Here is a 22178-nt window from a genome sequence, read left to right on the forward strand (position 1 = left end):
CATTTACCGCTTTCCTCTGCCAGCCGCTTCATGTCCTCGAATGGAATTTGAATCTGGTCTGCTCGCGAGTCCTGCTGGTTCTGTACCGTGTACACATCTCTGCCGGACTCCGCAGACAAATCCACTTCTCTCACCTCAATTTCTGAAATATAATGTCAGATGTTTTATTGAAATTATGGCCCTCTGAGTACCTTCCTTTGCAATTGCTCGCTCTTTGGTGTTTTTTCCCGCCTTTCTCCCCTATGTTTATTTCTAGATCATTCTTCCTCCTATCCTTAGCACTCGTCACCGACATGCTTTGAATACTGAAGCGTGTACCTTTGTGGTACCTACTGCCTTGCGTCAGCTGCTTACACCATTGGAACCGTGTTATTGTGTCTTCTCTTTTCTCCCTTGCGGGCACCCTTATTTCCCCCTCTCCACTGTCATCTGCCTCCTCACTGCCTACTGCCCTCCGCTATTACTCCCTTCCTACCTCACCCACCTACCTTGCCTGTCACCTTCACCTGTGTGATGATTGGCCTACCCCTCCTCATTTTTGCATCCTTCAGGCCTTCTTCTGGCTCCCTTTGGAAGCCCTTCTCATGATTGTAACTTCCTGAACTCATGCTCTTAGTTTCCATGCCTCCCATTCATCTTGCTGACTTCGGTGATCTCTCGGGTCTCCTATTGTTGTCTCTGCCTTCTCCTTCCCTCTACTTGTCACTCCTTACTCACCCCCCCTCCTTTCCACTTGGCCCGCTGTCCTTAACTCACCTGTTTTCTATCCAGTCGCTCCTTTCTCCCTCTCTCTCACACTATTTCTATCACCAGTGGGACCGGTCTTCCACCTGGTGGTTCTACCCTACGTGGTTTCCCTGCTTGGACACCCTGTTTCTATCGCTAGCCTCTCTTTACCCCGTGCCATGCCCTGCTTACCACCGTCATCGCCCCTGTTGCACTATGTGCAGTCTTCCTTCTGTGCACCAGTTTGTCCTCCCAATATCCATCCTTGTTTCAGCTAATTTTATGCTCTCTTTTGTGTCTCTGTAGCCCTGCCCTGAACCTTGGGCTCTGTTTACCCCATCTCTCTTCACCATGTGACATATTGCCATTTGGCAAGGGTGTAGGAGCTCTGTTTTGTTTAATTTTTGTACAATTAATCAAATGTATCATAATATGCTTCCCTTTTTGTACGGACCTTGCTAAATGTAAATGAAACTTCCTGTGCTTCACCGGTAACCTCGTGCGCAGATACCTTCCGGTTAGAAGCGATAAATAAATAAATAAATAAATAAAATGAATAAATAAATAAATAAATAAATATGATGTGGTTCATTCCATCTCTGAAAGGGAAATCTGCTGATCAGATTCCCCTTTCATAAGCTTCCTGCCAAATGCATAGTGTGGACCTGTGTCCTGCTACATCAGTATCCTGATCTGCAGCGCCTGCCCTACTAGTGGCATAGAGCAGGTTCAGCGAACACACGTGGCCATTTGACAGCTGCAGTGGAAGACAAGTCTCTGCAGTGCAGTGGCTGCAATTAACATTTACACCTTTGTTCCAAAACCCTATAATTATGAATCTACTTCTAGGTGGCAGACTAATCTTTCAATATAAGTGAAAAACTGAGTTGGGGCATGGTGGGCGGTATTCCCAAAACTATCACAGCCACTTCCAATTTGATATCACAAAAGCTGTGAACGGTGATGTGTACCGGAGTACTCAAGTCCACAAAAAGGGTAAGGCACATGCACACAAATCAGCAGCAACTGATCATGGGAAATGCATGAAGGGAAAGGGCAAAGGTTCTGACCCTTCTTCCAAGAAAGGTCTGCAAAAATCCAAAGGGCAACCCCAGACCAATGGTAGGTCAACTACAACCAGAAAGCAGAGTGCAAGCAACTCTAGCGCTGAGGCACCCACACACACTCAGGAACCAGGGGTTGTTTTCATATTTGGCACAGAGTAGGGAAAATCCTTCCTCTAATTGGAATCGTAGGCAGGCCATTGGGACCGATGGTCCCCTTGAGGAGGAAGCAACAGTGGGTGTGTAACAGATGAAGTTAAACTGGGCCAGGGAGTGGCCAAGAGTTCTCTCACTCTGAGTGGGAATGGTACTGGGTGCTTTGAGGGGGACCCAGTTCCTGCCAAGACCCAGATGTTTCTGGACCGTGCCTCTAGAAACAGGGAAGTCTCCCAACTTGAGTGGTTCTGCTGCTAGTGCCCATCTGTCCAGCAACTGGTGAAGGTATGCCACCAGACCAAACTCGCGGGTAAGAGGGTTTGACAGTCAGAGTTACTATCCCATGAAAATGGTAGAGCTTAGTCGGAGGGGCACACCCTCCCTGCACCACATTGCATTCATTGCCTCCATTCCAGTAGGGTGTTTGTTAGGTAATCATCTCACTGATCCAGATTTAGTCATGGCAGTTACTGGAGCGGAAGCTCTGGGAGCCAGAGGTCAAAGTGGGCGGGAGCGGTCAGGAACGGTGTTCCCATACTTTTTATTTTTAAGTTTCACTGTTCCTATACTTTTATTTTAAAAAGAAACTGTTCTGGAATGGTTTCGTTTTAAAATAAAAGTGTAGAAAGAAGTTGAAGCTTGCACTTCAGTGCACTGCACTGCACATTCCCATAAATAGCAGGTGTGTTTGTTTGGGGGATTGGATTGTCTGTGGGAGGGGGTGCAGTGATGGGGTTTGTGGGGAGCGGGGCAGACCAGCAGGGAACATAGTTCCACTACTTCTTTTCGTACACTTCGACCACTGCTGGGAGCAGCACAGGATGAAGTGCTTGAGGGCTGTGGCGGCGAGGTTTCCTCAAGCAGAGAGAGCAAGGAACAGGTGTCCCTGGTAAGCCCTCATCCACACCTGAAGTCCCCTCAGGCACCTACTCCTATGAAAGAGGGCTATGTGCCCACTGAGGTGATCATTGTGTTAGCACCAGGTTCAGTCATCTCCCGGTTTCCTACTGGCATAGAAAAGGAGCCTGAGATGTTGGACAGGATAGTTTCCAGCCTAAAGGGTGCTCCAGGACTAAGTGAGCTGCCACCCTCAGGTGTCCGAGGTCAGGCTGACTGTTGCCTGGAATAGTAGAGCTGTTCCACTCTAACAGGTCTGTTGAGGCAGACTATGAAGCAGGTACAGGGTGGAGGTCCTGAACTGCTCCAAGAAAGGGAACAGGTGCAGAGTGAAAGCCCTGGCCTGTTCCACAAACAGGAGGATTCCTCATTTGGGGAATGCAAGAGACCGGTCTGACCAGGGCCTCCCAATCCACACCTGAAGTTCCTGGATGATTCTACTCTTGCAAGAGAGGACTCATCAGACACTACTAGAATAGAAAATTAACCTGAGATGGAGGATAGGGGAGTTTCAGACCTGAATAGCATTCCAGGGCTGAGTTAATTGTCTTCATCTGGAGCCACAGGTCTGTCAAACAGCTTGTGTGGTACAGAAAAAGTGTCCCACCTTAGTGAGTCTCCAAAGGCAGACAGAGGAGCACGTGCAGGGGAGAGGTTCTGAGTCACTCCAAAAAGTAAAAAAGCACAGAGCGGAAACCCTGGCCTCTTCCAAAACCATGAGCTGGAGCAAAGCGAAAATCCCTGATTAGTTCAATGTCAAGGGGCCAAAGAATTCTCGGGCAAGGGACAACCAGGAGCTAGTTGTTCACCCAGGCACCAGGACGTTCCTACCAGACTTGGCTCCTGAAACCTTTGCTAGTCACTTAAAAGTGTCTGGGACATTTGACCACTTGTTAGATCATTTTTACAATCCCTGTGTGGATTTAAAAATGGAACCTGTGCACTCTGTCCAGTCCCATCTAGACACTGACAGGATGAGAGAGACACACCAGACCCCCTTAAATCCATCTACCTGTGGGTCGGTGGTTCGGTGGTTGAGAGAGCGGAAATGTAACATTTCTCAAGCGGGATCCTCAAGCTGTCATAACTGACTGGGGCACCATACCCTATCTGTGGTTGCGCAGAAAACCTAGACACATTAACAGACAAACAACCTTCCAGCAGTAGAAGACTGCGTTGTGCAGGACATCAGTTCTAGGACTCCCATACTGTTTGTAAGGAAATAACCAACAGTTAGTCACCTGTAGAACTGGATTTGAAGTAGGCTCGGTGCAGCTGAGCTCAGAAGTTGCTGATCAGCCCATTCCCTCTCTTCACAGGTGGCTGATGGTATCAGGGAAGTATGGGGCTGTGGTTGAGAAGAATCCAGCACTTGGATATTGGAACATCTATCTACAGAGAGTTAAATTGGGCATGCTGCCAATGCCTAAGTCTGGATCTTAACGTGGTAGCGCAAACGTCATTCAGTTATTTAATTATTTTTTTCACCTTAAGAATGAGCCTGACCCTTTGAACGGTGGGTAAACTTTTTTGTCTGGAGGCATGTGACCGATTGCCATTTTGGCAATTGTGTAGGAGCACTAGCTTTTTTTATTTTTATTAAATGAATGCAATGATGTGGGTAATTCCATCTCTGAAAGGGATATCTTAAAGGCATAGAGTGCATTTGGATATTGCTGCATCAGTAGCCTGATTTGTAATTCCTGCCCTAATAGTGGCACAAAGCAGGTTTAGAGATCACAGGTGCCCATTTGACAACTGCTGTGACCGGCCTGTCTCACTTTGCAAGGGCTCCATTTAAGATATACATCTCTGTTTCTAAATCTTATAATGGGTCTACCTCCTGGTGGAATAATTAAATAAAAGTCTCACCTGAGTTAGGGTACGGTGGATGGTATTCTCATAATTATCACAGGTACATCTAATTTGATATCACAAATATTTGATCTCCTGTGAGACAAGGTCAGCTGTGGAAGGTGATGTGTATTCGGGCCAGATGGGTTGAGCCTGACAGGAACCTGAATGGCCAGGCCTCTTCTTTTATCTCTTTGTGAGGGCAGGTAACACCCTCTGCCAGGGACAGACACACAGCAGGAAACTCCCCAGCCATCAGAGGAGCACACCCATTCATAGGGATTAGGCTCACACCAGGCTGCTGCACATCTAAAGGTCTATTGTGAAGGAAAGGGGGTGGAGATAGAGTAGTCAGGAGCAATCTGCTCAGTGGAAGGAAAGATGCACCATTTTGCTTCTCTCTGCCTCTCTCTCCCTTACATGTCTCCTCCACTTCCTCTAGAGTAAAGCACTTTGGGCGTGATGTCAGAAGGGCAAAGTCCAGTTCTTTCAGGCTAGCTTTGATCCATCTGTAGATTCTTGCCTTTAAAAGATGGGTTCTCCCATTACTTCGATTCACTCTGGTAGTACACCTGAGAAGAATTCACTTGACTCCCTTTGGGAAAGTTGCACTTTCCAAAGACCTCACCCTGAGGTCAAGAAGGAGACATTCAAGGCAGAAGAATGATCTGCTTCCTATCCACTCCCAAGGCACATTTAGGGGGAACACTGTGTGGGCCTCACAACAGCTGGAGTACCAGACCAGCTAAAGCTACCTGTTGTCCTGCCCCGAAACTGGTCACTTTGTGCTCACTGCAACTTGTACAAGAGTGAAACTCAGGCACTGGCTTTTGCTCCCCTCCACCAATCCGAACTATTGATTGCGCTTCAACCAGCTTGACGCTGCATCTCGCCCTTGCTGCACCCTGTCACTTGCTAGCCCCGAATATACTGCTCGAAGGCAGGACCCAACCCGCGCCACTGCCAAGCCACATGCCGATTCAAACTGGAGGTTACAACCACGGCTCACCCCAGCTATCCCTCAAACGGCCACTTCATTGATCTGCACATCGACGAACCTAAGATAACCACAATTGACGACCATCATCTGCCGACTCAAACTGCTGGAGCGCCAAGAATCGACCCCTCCCAGTGGCTAGAAGCCTGACTCAGCCTAGCCCAAATGCAAAGAGATCATGGGACTGCCCCAACATGCATCAATGAGAGCCCCCCTTTGACCATATAGAGAAAGTGTATTTTCCCCCACTCAATGCCCGCTTGTTGCTTGGGCCCTCACAGTCAAACATGCTTGAACTGAGACTGATCCGCTGACATCTATGTTCCACACCGGGATTGACATCCATCAATGTAACAAGAACCAAAACCAGGTACCTTTGACCCGAACTACCCCCTCGGTCCACTGGTACTCTAGAGACTAGTTAGGTCGTATCAGCACCTGCTTTCACCCAAAAACATATCCCTTTTTGTGGTTGGTAATTTGCCTATCAACCCTATATTCATGCTCAGAGTCCAACTTTCTTCAGTCTGTTGCATTCTTGCCAGTGGATGAGCCTTTGGCTGCCTGGGTTATTATCATTTTGCACTTTCTTCTTGGATCTGGCTTGGCTCCTTGAACTAATCCCCTGAGGTTACCCGTTCCTCGGCTCGGCTTCACTTGTAAGTGTCTTTGGACTGCTGGTTAAACATGACCCTTTGCCCTGATTACAGAACTTCCCTCTGGACTCTTCTTCCTTCTCCTCTATTAAATCTGTTGGTTGTCTCCATGACCATGACCATCAGTATGGCTTCAGAGCTGCCAGAAGCACAGAAACTGCTCTCCTGAACATTCATGGAGACCTGCTCTCAAACCTTGATTCCAACACCCGCTGTGTCCTCATCTTACTTGATCCCTCTTCTTCCTTTGACATGGTCAACCATGCCATCCTGCTCAACCGTCTCCATGATAAGCTGGGTATGACCGATCAGGCCTTGGTCTGGCTGACCTCTTTCCTCTCCGATCAACCCTTGCAGGACCAACTTGGGTCCTTCCTCTCCTCTATCTCTATCTCTACCTTTGGTGTTCCCCAGGGGTCTAACCTCTCTCCCTGGGTGTTCAACCAATACCTAGCACTTCTTGGCTACCGCATTACCGCTCTATGCCCCAACTTTCAGGGCTAAGTGGATGACACTCAACTCATTTTCAGGCTCCCTTGCACCACTTCTTCTGCTTCTCTCATCTCTGACTGTCTGTCTGCTATCCAGGAGTGGTGTGCTGCCAATGATCTCTGCCTGAATTACTAGTAAGACAGAGATTCTCCTCATCGGAACACCTGCTCCCTGCTTTCCTGTCACTCTCTGGCTGGTCTCCCTTGGCCCTCTTCCTGCTCGCACCTGTGAGGCTAAAAACCTTGGGGTCATCTTCGACTCCACACTCTCCTTCTCTCCTCACATCTCTGACATATCTAAGAAGTCACACTATCAGCTGCACCTTCTCACAGGTATTCTTCCTTTCCCCTCCTTCCCCGAGAAGCTCACTGTCTCCAGAGCTCTGGTTCTCTCTAAGCTGGACTACTGCAACAGTCTCTTTCTAAATCTGCCTCCTTCTACTCTCTGCCCTCTGCAACTCATCCACAATAGGACTGCGAGTCTTGTCCTTGGCCTCAAGCCCAGGGATCGTGTCATTCCAGGACTGAAATCTCTGCACTGGCTCCCAGTGGCTGCGGGGATTAAGTTAAAAACCCTATGCATTGTCCACAAGGCCTTCTGGGGCCTGGGGCCTCAATTCCTTCGACTCTCTCTTCCTAAATATCTTCCTCCTTGAGCTCTTCGCTCATCTGCCTCCAACTCCCTCAGGGTCAGTCGCGTCTCCAAGCAACAAGTTGGTGGTAGATCTCTTTATTTGGCTGGGTTCTCCCCCTGGAACAGCCTCCCTGCCACCTTGAAACTTGTGGAGAACCCTCTCCGGTTCCAGAAGCACCTCAAAACCTTCCTCTTTGCTCCTGGTTTCTCTCCTCTCCCCTGCTGAACTCCTGACTGAAACTGAAACTGCACTGGTCACCTGGCTACCCTCTGATCTCGGGCCCAGGACCTCTCCCCCATCAATTGCACACCTGCACTGCCTCCCTGGCATCCCACACACTTGGGGGCTATTTCTGTTTCCCTACAACCCCCTACCAGCACTTGGCACCTGATGTCTGTACTTACCCTTGCACTTGCCACCAGCTGACTGCATGTTTCTTATTGCTTTTATTTATTCTATTTTTTTTCTTGATCCCATGTACTACACTGCCCCCTACCCCTACCCCCGCACTTTCCCCCCTCCCTGCCTTTCCATGCACTTGCGCAATCTCAATATCACCTGGCCTAGTAAGATCGTTGTGTCTGTCTTCCCTCTGTTGCCTCTCCGTTGCCTCGTCGCGCCTTGAAACACTTGTGTATAGGCACGTTATAAATGCCATATCACATCATATCATATCCTACTGCAGAGCCTCTCATTGCCTATTCCCACCCTACTTGTGTGGGCTACTGTCCTTCTTGGTGGCAATGCTGTGTCTGTGAATCTGCTTGAACCAATAAACATCAGTGTCTCAACTATTACCCTTTACCGTTACAAAATTGTATACCCCTCAGGGTGTACTCAAACAAGCAGGAAAAGATAGAAAATACACCCTGAAATGTAACCCAGGGCTGTCAATCGCAGACCACAATGCAAATGTCAATTATCTTGAGAAACTAACAGACATCATCGTTTTAACCTATGACTGCCTTGCTTTTCAGAACTTCATGCACTTCAAGCTCCCTTTCACAGACTTCTCTGTAAACAATGGTGGCATGAGGTTGGACATTAGGCTGTGATCCCTCCCCTGCTCTAAGGGTGCCATCAGTGATTATTGAAATTACATTGCTCAGTCCTCTTAGGACTGGCACTGCTCTCTTGCAGCTTAACCTACACCAGCACCTTAGTGTTACTTCTCCAGTTCCCACTTGTCTTAACCCTGTGTCACCCAACTCTCCCTACCCCCAATCTTTAACCTCTTCCCAGAAAAGCCCCAAAATCCCAGACTTACCTTCTCCTCAGCACCCTCTTCACCAGGTCTGATAATGAACATGACACTAAACTCCACAACCCCCGAGAGGAGCTGGATATAGAATTCCCTGGCCTCATTGAAACCTGTTTTTAATTCCTCTGCTGACACCTTGCTCCTTGAGGGCTAGTCAGTGTCAGTGTCATAACATGATGGATCAAGGTGGCTGAGCCAGCTCTCCTCCCCACGTTGGACAGCATGTAGTATCTAAGCACCTGTAAACAGGATGACACACTCTGGTTCAGGTTATCAAAAAAAGGCAGTTCAAAGCATGGGTCTAAGCACATTTGGCCTTCCACGTTAAAGTCACTTATTCCAGTTTTCTCAGAGTTCTATCACAGTTCAACAAAAGTTCATATAGGTCTCCCTCTGCCGTACTCGGACCTCTCAAAGCATCAACAGTTCACATAGGTCTCCCTTTGTCGGGCTCAGACCTTTCAACAAAAAGTACCTGATTCAACGTAGATCTCCCTCAGCTGGTATCGGACCTCGTAATCACAGCACTTGCAGGGTTTCTCTTTCCCAAGCTTTATTCACATTCGTTAAGGATTCCCTTCCCTAACTTATTTCATGTTTCCGGTCTCCCTCAATAGGGCTTGGACCTTTCAGTGATTTTGAAGACTTTCAATTGTGCGAGGCTTTTACCATAGACCTCCGCAGGACCACTTCCACTTTCACTTCAGCTCTCCCTTATGTTTTTTGCCCAAGTGCCTCTTGGTCTTGGTAGTTCCATACCACAATCAGAAAAGTTAAAAGAGATCTTCCTCTTAAAGCAACCACCTTTACACTTCCCCTTTCGCCAGGGTTAATCTTGACTATTGCGCATTTCAGAGCTTGTTCACTTTGCAGGCTTTATAACAAAACTTCAAACATTTAACAGAGACTTTTGAGAGGGCTATTTTCTTTCATCGGACCACACCGCTACTGTGTATCATTGGCTCCACAGTTATCGGTAACTTAAAAGTTCACTACTGTTTTGCTTTCTTTCGTGTCTCATCAGTGTGCGTGTAACCTTCAATTGAGAGATACACTGTTGCACAATCTTTCCTTGATACAAATGGGCCTTTCATTTCTTTTGCTAACTCACTGGTTGTGTGTATTGCCTTTTCTTGTCTCTGCGGCTTTGATTCATGAGTCAAGTTTGATACCACTGGCTTGGCATTGCATCCCCAACCCTGTCCTTTACCCGGGAGGGTTGATGGCGTCCCTAAACACAATGCAGGTTTCTTCTTGTCTGGGATTTGACCTTCTCCACGTATCCCTCACGGTTTCCCAGAGGCAACGATCCCCTGCAAGGATTGTCGAGGTTTCCCTACCCTTTGCTCTTGTGCCTCAATTAGTCATCCTGCACTAGTGTTCTCGCCTTTGCCCCTGAAGATCTGCTCCTTTTCGTGTCTCACCTTGCTCAGAGTGTGTCTCTATGTTCCGCTTTTTATCTGTATGGGGGGAGCTAATGGGTATCAGATGTATGTGATGAAGGTCAAGTGCCTGACTTTGCCTGACCTGATTAATGGGACATGTCCAATGAGATATGTGTTAGCCTCTTTCCTCTCAATCGTCCTCTTCCTCGGCCCAGTGTATACGTAGAAAGGGGGAGAGAGTTGGAACGTGGGAGAATCCCATAAAATATGATGGGGTATGGGTACGGGAAAGGGGGTGATGTCGTGTTACACCATTGGTTGCCTCACCCCCACTTGCCGAAGATCCCCCACTCAGGTGATCTTCCGCACTGGTCCACCCCCAGGGTCTGGCTCCAAAGGCGATGGCTGTGCCCTGGCCTCCTGAGAGAGATATCCCCGGGTACTAGTAAGTGAGACACCCTTTCGTTTCTCACACCTGCAAATACCTGCTAGATGCCAATATCTGCCTCACCATCATCACTGTCTACAGGCGACAAGGGATACTTCCCTCTTTGCCACTGCATAGCTTGACTTCCTTGTCAACATGAAAGTCACCTTGAACCTCATCTTGCTGGATTAATCTGCTAATACATCCACTGATATCTTTCTTGTCTTCTGTGATTCTCTGGCTGTCACTGTATGGCCTTCCTCTACCTTCATGTTCCTCTCTCTCTCTCCAACAACACTAAATCCTGATCTTTCTTCTCAATGTTCAATGTTCATATGGCCATACCTTTTACATTGTCGCTACCTGCTTCCACTCTTCCAACTGAATTCCTTTACCTGGGGCCTATGAAAAGCATCTCCCTGTCTGCTTTTTATTCCACATTCATCCTTCGATTAGGCTGGGCTTCCTACCCTATACAACCTTCTGGCAGGCCTACATGATCTAACACCTTAGATATTCTGAACCACGCCCCCTCTTTCATAGGAATGAAAAACCTCTCCAGACATGGAAGAACTTTTGTGACTCTGACCTGGCTATCATGTTACGAAGGACTAGAGCTTGTGAAAGATAATACTCCAAGTCCATGTCAATAGAAGACAAAACTATAAATCAGCTGTAGTCTTCAGAATCTAGAAGAATAAGAGTGCACCAGCTGTTTGTTCCATTACTGGTATGGCCTTGAAGGTCTTGGCTGATAATCTGTGAGGCCTGATCAGAAACAAGCACCAGATAACTCAGACCATTATTGCTATCCTGGACAAGAGATGAACTGCCCTATGCATGTGCCCTCCATAGGCCTATCTCCTTCAACAGGGTCTGACCTACAGACCTGATAAACTCTGTCATGAACAGGCCTTGCAAATTATTAAAAATATCACTGGACCTGCAGGTTCCTTAATTTACATACTCGACCCAAGAGAAATGGAGTTGCCCCACAGTGATGAGTGACAACATGAAATATGTACCAGTGCTTTCTGTAAAATTGTACATGTCACCATAAGCACACTTCATATTTGGTGCAATGCTGCCACCCAATGGCCAGCCATGTAAAGTCAAACTTTAATTTGACAGTTTCTGCAAACAAAGTTTGTTTTCAGTAAATGTCAAATAAATGTTTCAAACATCCCCATACTTGCCAGCAAGGTTGAATACCATACAGATGGTGCTCACCCTTAATAAAATCGCCTCACCAATCTGAGTGGGCTAGTAGATTTTGAGAGCCCTGAGGAAGATAAAGGTGTCAATTGAAGAAGTCTTGATCAGCCAAAAGTATCAATGATAACAATGTCACTGGCACTGTCTGTTCTCTGCTAAAGAACACAAGTGGTGCCAGGAAAAATGCAAAAATAATTGGTGAGGACGAGACTTGAGCTATAAGTATTGAATCATTATTGTTATTTCATTTCGATTTGAATAAAAAAGTATTTTTGAAAAAGATAAACATTTTTAATTAACAATTCCATAAAACACATCATAGGTTCATACATACATACATTCATTCATACCACTCATTCAAAAAACAGTTCATAATTTTAAGAACATTAGATATTTTGAATATTTCAGACTGTATCTCTAACAGGTGTTCACTCAAAAAGCATTATCGACTATAGGTGCCCCAACTCATGGATCTTCTATTCAAAAAGGGCTTCCATGTTAACAATAGTTTCGACTTGACAATGTCTGGTGATGGCTGTTCTCTGCAACAGATCCTTCACCACTGAGGTCTTCCTTCCAGAACTAAAGGAAACACAGGGTGGGCATCTTCTTAAAAAACCTCTTGACAACCCATATACCTTGGCTAACTATTGTTCCATTCACATCAAGCACTTTATTTGCAGGATCCAAGAGAAACCATCCATGTCCCAACTCCTTCCTTTTGCAGAGAATAGAGGGATGTTGCAGGACCACCAATTAGGGTTCGAGCACTTGAGAGGAATCAAGTCCACTCTCCACTTTAGAGAGTTGAACTCCTCTTATGCTTTGTCAACTGTCCTGCCATCCTTATCTTACTTGACCTTTCCTCTGCTTTTGAAATTGTCAATCACACTTCCCTACTCAAACAACTGGAAGAGCACTTCCATATTAAAAACACAATCCTCAGATGCCTGCTCTTTTTCCTACAGAATACATTAATCCAGCTAAGGTCACACTCCTTTCGCACTTAAGGAACTATGCACAAGGCTCTACCGCACACCTTGATTGTATAGAATAGTTATCTCTGCCTCTAGATGACCCCATTTCTCCATTTTCCTGCTCCTTTTATTCATATGTTGATGACACCTGTGAGATGTTTTAACCCACTTCCGCTCTGCTGCAGCACTGTGTTATGATGGTGCCAGAAATAGCAAAATGGCTGCAAAACCCTTGTGCGCGCCAAAACCTTTGAAACTCGCGCTTTGCAATGCACAAAAAGATGGTTGCCCAATCTGCCATGCATGTTTTCAGTGGTGGAACAGAGACCTCACTCCTGAACAACAATTGAAAATGGAGTACAGAAGGAAAAATCAGTGCTTTGCTAAATGAAACCCAAAATCTTGCTTTAAATCCCTTTTTCTTTGTTGCTGAAACTGCAGAATGCCGGTACAAAATGCCCTCAAACAATCAAAATTCTTGCTGGGTGCTACAATTCACTTAGTTTAAGAAATCATTGTGAACTTGCAAGGACCTGAAAAGCTGAAAGCATAAAGGGATTTCCCCAGCAGAAGTGGCCTGTCTGTGGATGTCAGAAATATATGTGCTGCACAGGACTGCAGGTATGACAGCTGTCAGGAGCCTGCCTGATTAAACCTTAAACATGTATATTAACTGAAACCAAATGTTTGCAATCTAAGAGTCCTGCTACTGAGAGTAACCATCTTGTAATTGTTTTGATCCCATGGTTTAAAATCTTGAATGAGAATTCTAGCTGCTATTTGAAACCACAAGTTTGTTTTAAGCTAAGGAAAAATGCAACAGAATTAACAATTAAATCAAGCCTGGCTAAAGCTACCAAACTGGAATAACAGCTTTCCCTCTGCAGGAAATCACACCAAAGTGGTAATTATAGGGGTTGGAAAGAACCTGGTCTACAGAGGCAAAAGGGAACAATGAACAGCTGCTGCTAAGGAAATGTGAGGTGTGAGGACAGTCGTAAATGGCCTCTGCCAAGAGCAAATGGGGAGGAGACTGTTCCTGGACTGCAGGAAGATAAAAAGAGGCAGACCCAAACAACCATCTGTGGCTGAACGTTAACAAAGAACGCTGTTTTAAAAGACTTATAATTTGCCAGTGAAAATTGTGAAAAATGTAGAATTAACAGATTTGTGAATCTGAATTTTGGCTGCACATTTCAAGAGGCAGAAAAATCGTGTGACATGTTCTTGAAACAAATGGCAGAAAATGTGATTTTACACAAAATGTATTTATGCTAGAAGTATGAAACTTAATACACTCATGCCCATGTTAAACGCGCACACTTGTAGAAACTTGCTTAAGAATTGGACATTGTGTTCCTGATGAAAAGGGAAAAATTCTGTGAAAAGCAAAGACAAGATCCCACAGCTATGGGGTTTTGAGCAGTAGCTGCCATGGAAAATATATAATCTGTATATGTCATTTTTATAGAGGTTGCACATGTGTAAATATGTATGGTGCCAAAAGTAGATTTTGTGTTCAAGGCGCTAGGGGCGGATTCCCAGACTCATAAAATCATACCATAAAGGTGACACTCTGTTTCTCTCCTCCTATCAAGGCAGAGAGTAGACTCTGACCCAATCACTTGCCAAAGGGGCGAGCTTAGGATAAACCAGCCCACACACCCCCTTTTATGACATCTGTTCATAGTATAAATAGAGACAGCTCACCACTCAAAGAAAAAGACAGATTCACTCACTTTCCTGATACTGGCAGAGCACCCTGCTGCTGAACTCTACATCTTCCTTGCTCTAGACTCCAGAAACTTGGCAAAGCAGAAACCCATTGCATAGCTGAACCATTTTCAGCTAGGCCTCAAATTCCAGAACCAGAACCCCATAAACCTAAGGGGAAGCATCATATACAGCCGGGCTGCGCTGTACTGCTGGCCTGCTGAAAATAATTATCATCAGAACCAAGAAGGGCAGATCCAGTCCAGCCCTGTGCCGTGCTATGACCAGAGCGCTTTGCTGATTGCAGATCCAATCCGATGTGCCTGCCCTCTGTCCTAAAACCAGATCCAATTCCCTGACCGGAGTCTTGATGGACCAGAATCCTGACAGTTCCATTTAAAAACATATCCAATGAGTATCTATGGATAGAGCTGTGTCACTAGCATATGTACCTTGCTTATCTGATCCCTATCTTAAACCCATCCTATCTTATATTCAGAACCTGTATTGTTAGGAGTACTTTTGAATTGTCTAACTCTCTATCCAAACCATCCTATACTCCTCCTCAGCTAGTACTGTTAAAACTATCTTTGCACTGATCTTTTCTCATCTGAAGAAGGCGAGACCTCTGCAGGCAGTCATTCTGATCAAGTGGCTGTGTTCCTGTGTGGTATTTGTTGTATTCATAGTTATCTTCTAGTGTAAGCAACCCATTTGTCATTTAAAAGTGCATTCCTGTTTTCCATTCTTGCGCCTATCTCGAAAAAACAACCTCTAGTAAAACGGCCATAACTCCCTCAGTTGTTGTGCTAGAAACTAAATTTCAACTTGCTTGTAGCTAACATCCACAGCTTTAAATCACATTCCAAAACAATACAGTTCTCCCGTTACCGCGATTATAGCACAGTGAAAAGTTTGCCGCAAATTTTCATTTAGGGAAATTCATACACGTGTAAAACAGCTTTTGATTACTTCCGACTTGAATTTTAAGATTTCAAATTGTTTCTTGGTATTAAACCATTGCCTGTGTTTGTGTGCAACTATCCAAAGTGGCTCCCATAAGAATTTATAAACAATTTCAGCAATTTTGATCATATTTAGGGTTTTTGCCCAGCCCATTCTAAGATAACTTTAAAAGCCATTCTGACAGCTTGACAGTCAATTCCGTTTTTGTCTTGTGTTTGCTGGGGAAAAGTGGGATTGATATTCTGTTTGAATTCTGCCATTCCTGAATACCTGCTCTCTCCTCCTATCTCTTTATATTGTATATTGGGGGCTGAGGGGTGTGCAGGGGGAACTTTTAACCACGGTGCTATCTGATCTGGACACACACGAAAAAGTATTATTTCTTTGCTGAATTGTTTTGCTCACTACTACTCTTTGTGTATTAAAGAGATTATTCAGTCTTACATCACCCCATTGGTGATTATTGTGTAGCCATTAAAACAGAGTGTGATTAAATAGTAAATACATAAATAAATATTTTAACTTTGCAAACCAGCCTGGTTCCTGGTTCAGTGTGACTGGGCTGAGGGGGTTCCAGGAGAGGGGCGTGATATGAGTGGTATATTGTTCAGAATAAAGAACTTTTAGACAAAAATAAATAAGGATTTCATTTGTGCATTACATGCTAGGCGTTGACTTGGATGTGTGCCAGATTGAAATCACTTACAGCTTGGGGGCTCATCACGAGATCCTGAATTAGACTTACCACTTTTGACAGTCTAACACAGCGTGCTAACTGATGGGGTACATACACCATGTTGGGCTACCATACTGTGCTACACTGCAAAAACACCCTTCAATAGAAATACTCAAAGGAGTTGGGCCTGTTTTACAAAAGTAAAGTAACCCTGAGATAAATCAGAAGGAAATAAATATTTCCGGAATGGCGATCCAAGTGGAAATCAATATGACAAAAGTACACCCACTGCACAAATTGTTTGTCAGGGGTGAATGGGTAAAGCAGGATGAGAATGTTTGGCTGCAGGAAATCAAGCAACAAATCAATGCCATAGAATTAGATATATGGCAGGACCAGGGTCCATTACACCAGGGACGTAGTGAATTGTATATGGCCCCCAGGGTAAAAGAAGAGCAATGCAAAATTGCCAAAATAGCGGCGTTCCTGTACCTCCACATTGGAGTAATACAGGAAAAATATGCCAAAAATCTAGATCTGGCAAAGAGGCAAGAACAACCCCTAGAGAAAACCCAAACTGATTTGGACTCTGCAGAGTAAAGGCTACAAGAGAGCCAAGAATCAGGGAGAGAATCCAGACAGTACCTGACAAAATTAAAGGAAGATCTGGATCTCCTGCAGCAAGAGAAGGTAGAGCAAGATACCAAATTACTGGCACTGCAAAAAGAGTGCCAAGAAAGGTTGGTCTCTTCAAAACAGAGCCAACAAAAAGTGGCGCAACAATTAACTTTTAACAGAGTCTGTGCAGAACAGCTCCACATCTTACAAGACCAGATAGACTAAGTAAGAGAGGAAAATAACAAATTGATTATCAAAGACCTAGAATCCCAAACAGAGTTTGATGAGGAGTGCCAGAAAGCTGGGGCATTTAAATAACAAAGGGACGTCCTGGCTGCACAGAGGGGCACTCTAATTCAGGAAAGGCACACCTTAGGCCAGGAAGACAGCCATTTAAAAACCAAGGTGGAAGAAAATCACCTGGCCCTTCAGGGACTGAGTGAACTCAAAATGGACTACAAAAAGCTGTTAGAGCACACCATGAGGGTGGAAGATGCTCTGGCAAAGAATAATCAGGCTAGTAAGGATCAGACTCAGGAGGTGAGCCTCCTGCAGCAAAGATTGGCCAAATACTCACAAAGCAGACAGGAAGCACAGAGTACCCCCCCTCCACCCGAGCTAGGACAGTGGAGGGGGGTACTCAGCCAATCCTGGGAGCAAGGAAGAGTCAGAAGACTCTTCTGAATGCTGCAGGTCCCATGAATCTAGGCCCCCACATTCAGCCAGCCATTCCCAAGCTTGCAAAATCCTGGAGAGTCTAGAAGACCAGACAACCACCTCTGGTAGCAGTGAGTCAGAGGATGAGTGCACCAGGGTGACAAGAACTAAAAAGGCTAACAAAGTTAAGAGGGCCTTACTCAAGGATCCCCTGAAGCAAATAAAAGCTATTAGGAGCATCATCAAACCCTACCACAAAAATGCCAAATATTCGGTTTGGGAGCACCTTGAATTATTTGACCAGATGATGGAGACTTTCCATCTGAAGGACAGCCAAAGCTGTATTCAGTATGTAAAGTGGACGTTTTCTCCTGAGTACTCCAGCTTCTTTGCGGGGCTGGAGGATCAGAACCATTCTAGATTGTCCACATATATGGGGCGGCCATCTTGAAACATTTTTCTATTCATAGGAACCCTCAAGAGGCTCACAAGGCAGCCTACAATTTACAATGTGGGGAAGAATTGGCCCCACAAGAATTTGTTCAGGAATTGAAACGCGCCTTTGCACAGACCACTAGAAGGGTGGGTCATTGAACAAGCAACGCGCATCTATGAAGTACAGAAGCCATTGGAAAATAAAAATATTAGCAAAAGCCCCAAACCAACCAACACCCCTGCTGCTGCTAAGGTGGCAGAGGTGAAGGTTGCTCCCATTTTAGATCTGGAGATGGGGGGGCCTAAAAACCTTCCCGAGCATAATCCGACCAACCCCAAACCCAGAATGCCATCGGGCCAATCCCAAATGGGGAGCCAGGGAGGTAACCCCACAAATGGGACCCCTAACTCCCCTGACTACTTCAGCCCACGTTACAAGGGAAATAGACCCATCCTGGGCTATGTGTGGACTCCTCCAGCCCAAGGGGGGGGGGGGATCCAACCAGGCAGCTGGAAACCCAGGAAACTTCCCACCTCACTTTCCCCAGGAGGGCTGTAATCCTCCAAATACCGGACCAAATTTCTTTACCCGGTACCTGCCAAACTTCAACTCCCCAAAACAACCCTTCTTTCTTTCCCCACTTTCCTGAGTCCAGACAGCCCAATCCGGAAGAGGGGAGGATAAGGGGGAGGGGTACCCAAACCTTCCTAACCAGGGGTATTATGCGAGAAGGGATAGTTATCCTACCCGGGATCAACCCAGGGTAGACCTGGGGACCCTGTACCAGCCAGAGCAGGTGTCCCAACTAAAGCGCCAGCTCCAGAACATTGTAACGCTCACCTTGTATCCACAGGGACGCCACCTGACTGGACTGGAGCGCTTCTGGGTTGAGTTGGATTCACCTCCCCCGGGGCCTCGCGCTGCCGTGGGTCTATTCTGGAAGACAGGAGTTCAGTTTTAGCCACAATCACCGTCACTCGGGGCCCGCCTCCCACGTATTCCTGTGTTCCCCTTGCAACCCCCTTAGAGCCTTCCTCAAGTTGAATTTCGATAAGCTGCTCTCTCCGTTCTGCTGTTCTGTGCAGGGGCGCGTCGTGGCTGGGCATCTTTTGGACAAATTACTTCACTGGCGAGGGCCCGGGAGTCCAGGCCGGCAGCGACTCCACTCTTGAGGTAAGTCTTTAGTTCAAAAAGAATGTGTGCCTGCAATAGTTGTTGCCCTGCTAACCTTTTCCTTCTCTCGTATATGCAGAAGGGATAATGAAGAAGTCGAGCTGATGGAGAGGGCGGTGCTTGAGAAGGTAAGAGAATGCACGAAGCGCGGCGCTATGAGCGTTCTTTGAATAAGGCTAACCTGTGCTATTCTTCTTTGCAGGTCGCCAAGAAGTTCCAGGAAGAAATGCGGCCAGATGGAAATGGAGCGTAGTGTGGAAGACGTCTGGACCGTTGTTGAATTCCAGGAGAGCTTCGGTAGGTAAGTGGAGTCTGAAGGCAATGGAATAGGGAAACAAACGCTTACTAATTGTCCTCTTCTTGTCTCTCCTCTCTAGGATGTTGCTAGCAGAAGATGACGAGCTCCCGGGAAGAATCTGAAGTGAATGAGGAGCTGGATACTGAACAGGTATGAAGGATTAATGGAGTTCTTCTTCTCCCTGTAGATGCAGGCCAAGGATGCAGCGAGCAGGTCGTGTTGAACGTCCTGCTGCGAGTGCAGAACAACACAAAACGCGTGCCTCAGCTCGGGCGTGGCTTAAATAGCCAGCAGGTATCCCAGGTTCCTCCAGGGCGGACCACGCCCTAGATGCTAGACTGCATGGTGCAGTTCCATGCCAAACCTTGTGGGGACAGCCATGTTGTTCCATTCCCCAATAGAAACTCCACCTGCCATATGAGCCTGGCGCTAAAGGCGCCAGGACTGGCTCCAGGACAGCCGATGGGGGCATGATTGGGCCCTTGGGGCCTTGCAGGAACACTGTGGCCAAGGCCAAAGATCCCGAGTTCCCAGGCCAGGAGCTATGGTCGTGACAAGCATGGCACAGAATCTGGGTCGCATGCTGAGGGCTCAACAGAACCCTCAGATGAGAATGGCAGCTCAGAACTCCTCAAATTCAGGGTCTGGTGCGCAAGAACAATGACGGGGGAAGAACCCCGACAACCCACCGAACCAGGAACCGGAACAAAAATCTCCTACCCAAGGAGCAGAGGGCGGGGAGGAGAAATAAAGAGCCTAAAAAGGCCCATTTTGTGGAGGAGGTGCAAATCTTCCAGTTTGAAGGATCCTGGGAAAAAGATCTTCTCATCCAAATCCAAACTGGGAAGATGTGGGGACCGAGTTAAAACCGCCCATTATCAAACCCAAGAATGACCAGAACGAAAATCCCCTGGTGCAAACACATTCTGGTGACTGCCTCCAAGAAGGAGGGGGGAGCCCAGAATTAGAACCAGGGAAACCCAAAACTTCCCCCATATCTAGCTATCACCATTTTCTTACAGGTTCCCAAGATCCCAAACAGAATCCTGCCTAAATGACCTCTCTGTCGGTATCCAAAGCAAGGAAATTAATCCACCATTTGGCCAAAAATGTGCATTATCTTTGCCCGTTTGAGGAAAAGGAGGAAGATTTTATGCCCCAGTCCAAATACAGGGGCAATCTATAATTTTGGCACTGGTGGACACTGGATCCCAAGCTACCCTTCTGTCAAAAAGGGCCTTTGATCAGCTGAATTCGGGAAGGGGGGAGAAGTACCAAATTCCGCTGACCCCTCTTCCTGGACAACTTCAGAACCTAGATGGGAAGGAAATTCCTATTGAGGGAACTGCGGATTTAGACATTAAAATTGGGCGACACAAGGTGAAGCACCCGGTAATAGTTGTGATTCCAGCAGGCACACCATGTTTACTAGGGAATGACATCCTGCGTAGATTGTTTCCCTTCATAGATTGTGTAAACAAGGTCCTCTGGACCCAGACTAACCAACCAATAAAATGTAAACAGAGTGTCAACCATCTTAGCTTAAATGGCACATGCTACATGGTTGAACAAAAACCTGACCAAATTGAATTTCACTTTCAAAATAATCAAATCCCAGACGTGCCAGTAATTGCAGTAGGACAACAAACTGGTGATGGGGAGTCCTCTCTATTTCTGAAAATCAACTTTCCTTCCAGTCTAAGGTGGCATTCCACACTGGAAGGAAGCACTCTGAAATTCTATACAAATTCAAAATCAGAAAATCCTATTCCGATAGTCCAAAAAGATGAGAAATCAGCTCATAGTTTGCCTGATATTCAGAAAATTGGAGAGCAGTTGTTCATCCCTATTCAGTTAAATGAGGGGAAGGACTCTGTTCTCGCCCGAGTATGTGTGAACAACGGTAAGAGCTTCATCAGCGAGGCCATGTTCCACAAACTCCCAAAGGATCCAGCCATTCCCACCTTTAAACTGTTAGACAAATGGGAAATGGACCTGGAAACACCCAATTCCAAACATCTCCTGCCTAGCAGGTGTATGCTCAAAATTTCCATCAGCAACAAGAGCATAGTCCATAATTGTTGGGTCGTGCGAGATGTCCCTGCTGCATTTTATTTAGGCAGTGACATTCTCAATCTCTTTGCCATTAGTTTGGACCTAATAAACTTCAAAGCTTGGCCCCGATTAGTGGGGAATCCCATGGACTTTGATGACCCAGAGAAAGCATTTTGGTCAGCTCAACTGCTGCCATATGCAGTTGAAATTCAGATTGGAGAGGAAGTCACCATCCCAGAAAGGACCCGACAATTCTCACTGGAAGTAAAAATTAAAAGAGGACAGAAACTGAAAAATCTTGACGCCTATGTCCATCTTAATGCTCATTTCCAACAGCAAGGGTTGGGGGTAAACCCAACACCACTAGTCAACATAGAACACAACATCATTCCAATAGAGGTGGGTAACAGCGACCTAAAGAGTATTGGAATGGCGGTCAACATGTTTCCATAGATTTAGGTAACAAACTGTTAGGACCAATCCCCAAGGACTGTTTTGAAGTGATAGCGACAATGACACAACACCAGACAGGATCTTCACCCGGCATGGGGGGAATTTCCTGGTGTACTCTTCCTGCCCTTATGGCAAGGAAGATGTGACCTGTGACTTCAGGCAGGATGAAGTGATCTTTCAAGTCCACAAGGACTGCCTCCCCCACCTGAAGCCATCAGTCCAAATCAGCACTCTGCCCAGGGACTTCTCTACCTAGCTGGAGGAGGCCACTGAGATAGCCAAACAGGAAGTCTTTCCAGGCTTCAGGCAGATGGTTGAAGAGAGAGTCAACATAGCTGATGCCTGTGAGATTCTGGAACAAAAGCAAAAATGTAAACAAGTTTTCTGAGATT

The 22178-nt window shown here is 46.2% G+C and overlaps 1 protein-coding gene across 2 annotated transcripts in view; it reads right to left on the reverse strand.

Moving 5' to 3' along the window:
• Positions 1-22178, reverse strand: part of ADGRD2 (adhesion G protein-coupled receptor D2) — a 1057913-nt gene that overhangs the window by 678367 nt on the left and 357368 nt on the right. For both annotated transcript variants that reach the window (XM_069609449.1, XM_069609450.1), the window contains exon 10: positions 8-142. In XM_069609449.1, the coding sequence (XP_069465550.1) occupies positions 8-142 (135 nt within the window). The remainder of the gene's footprint in view (positions 1-7; positions 143-22178) is intronic.

This window comes from Ambystoma mexicanum, chromosome 8 (assembly GCF_040938575.1).
Source record: "Ambystoma mexicanum isolate Mex_15411 chromosome 8, UKY_AmexF1_1, whole genome shotgun sequence".
NCBI classification, from domain to species: domain Eukaryota; kingdom Metazoa; phylum Chordata; class Amphibia; order Caudata; family Ambystomatidae; genus Ambystoma; species Ambystoma mexicanum.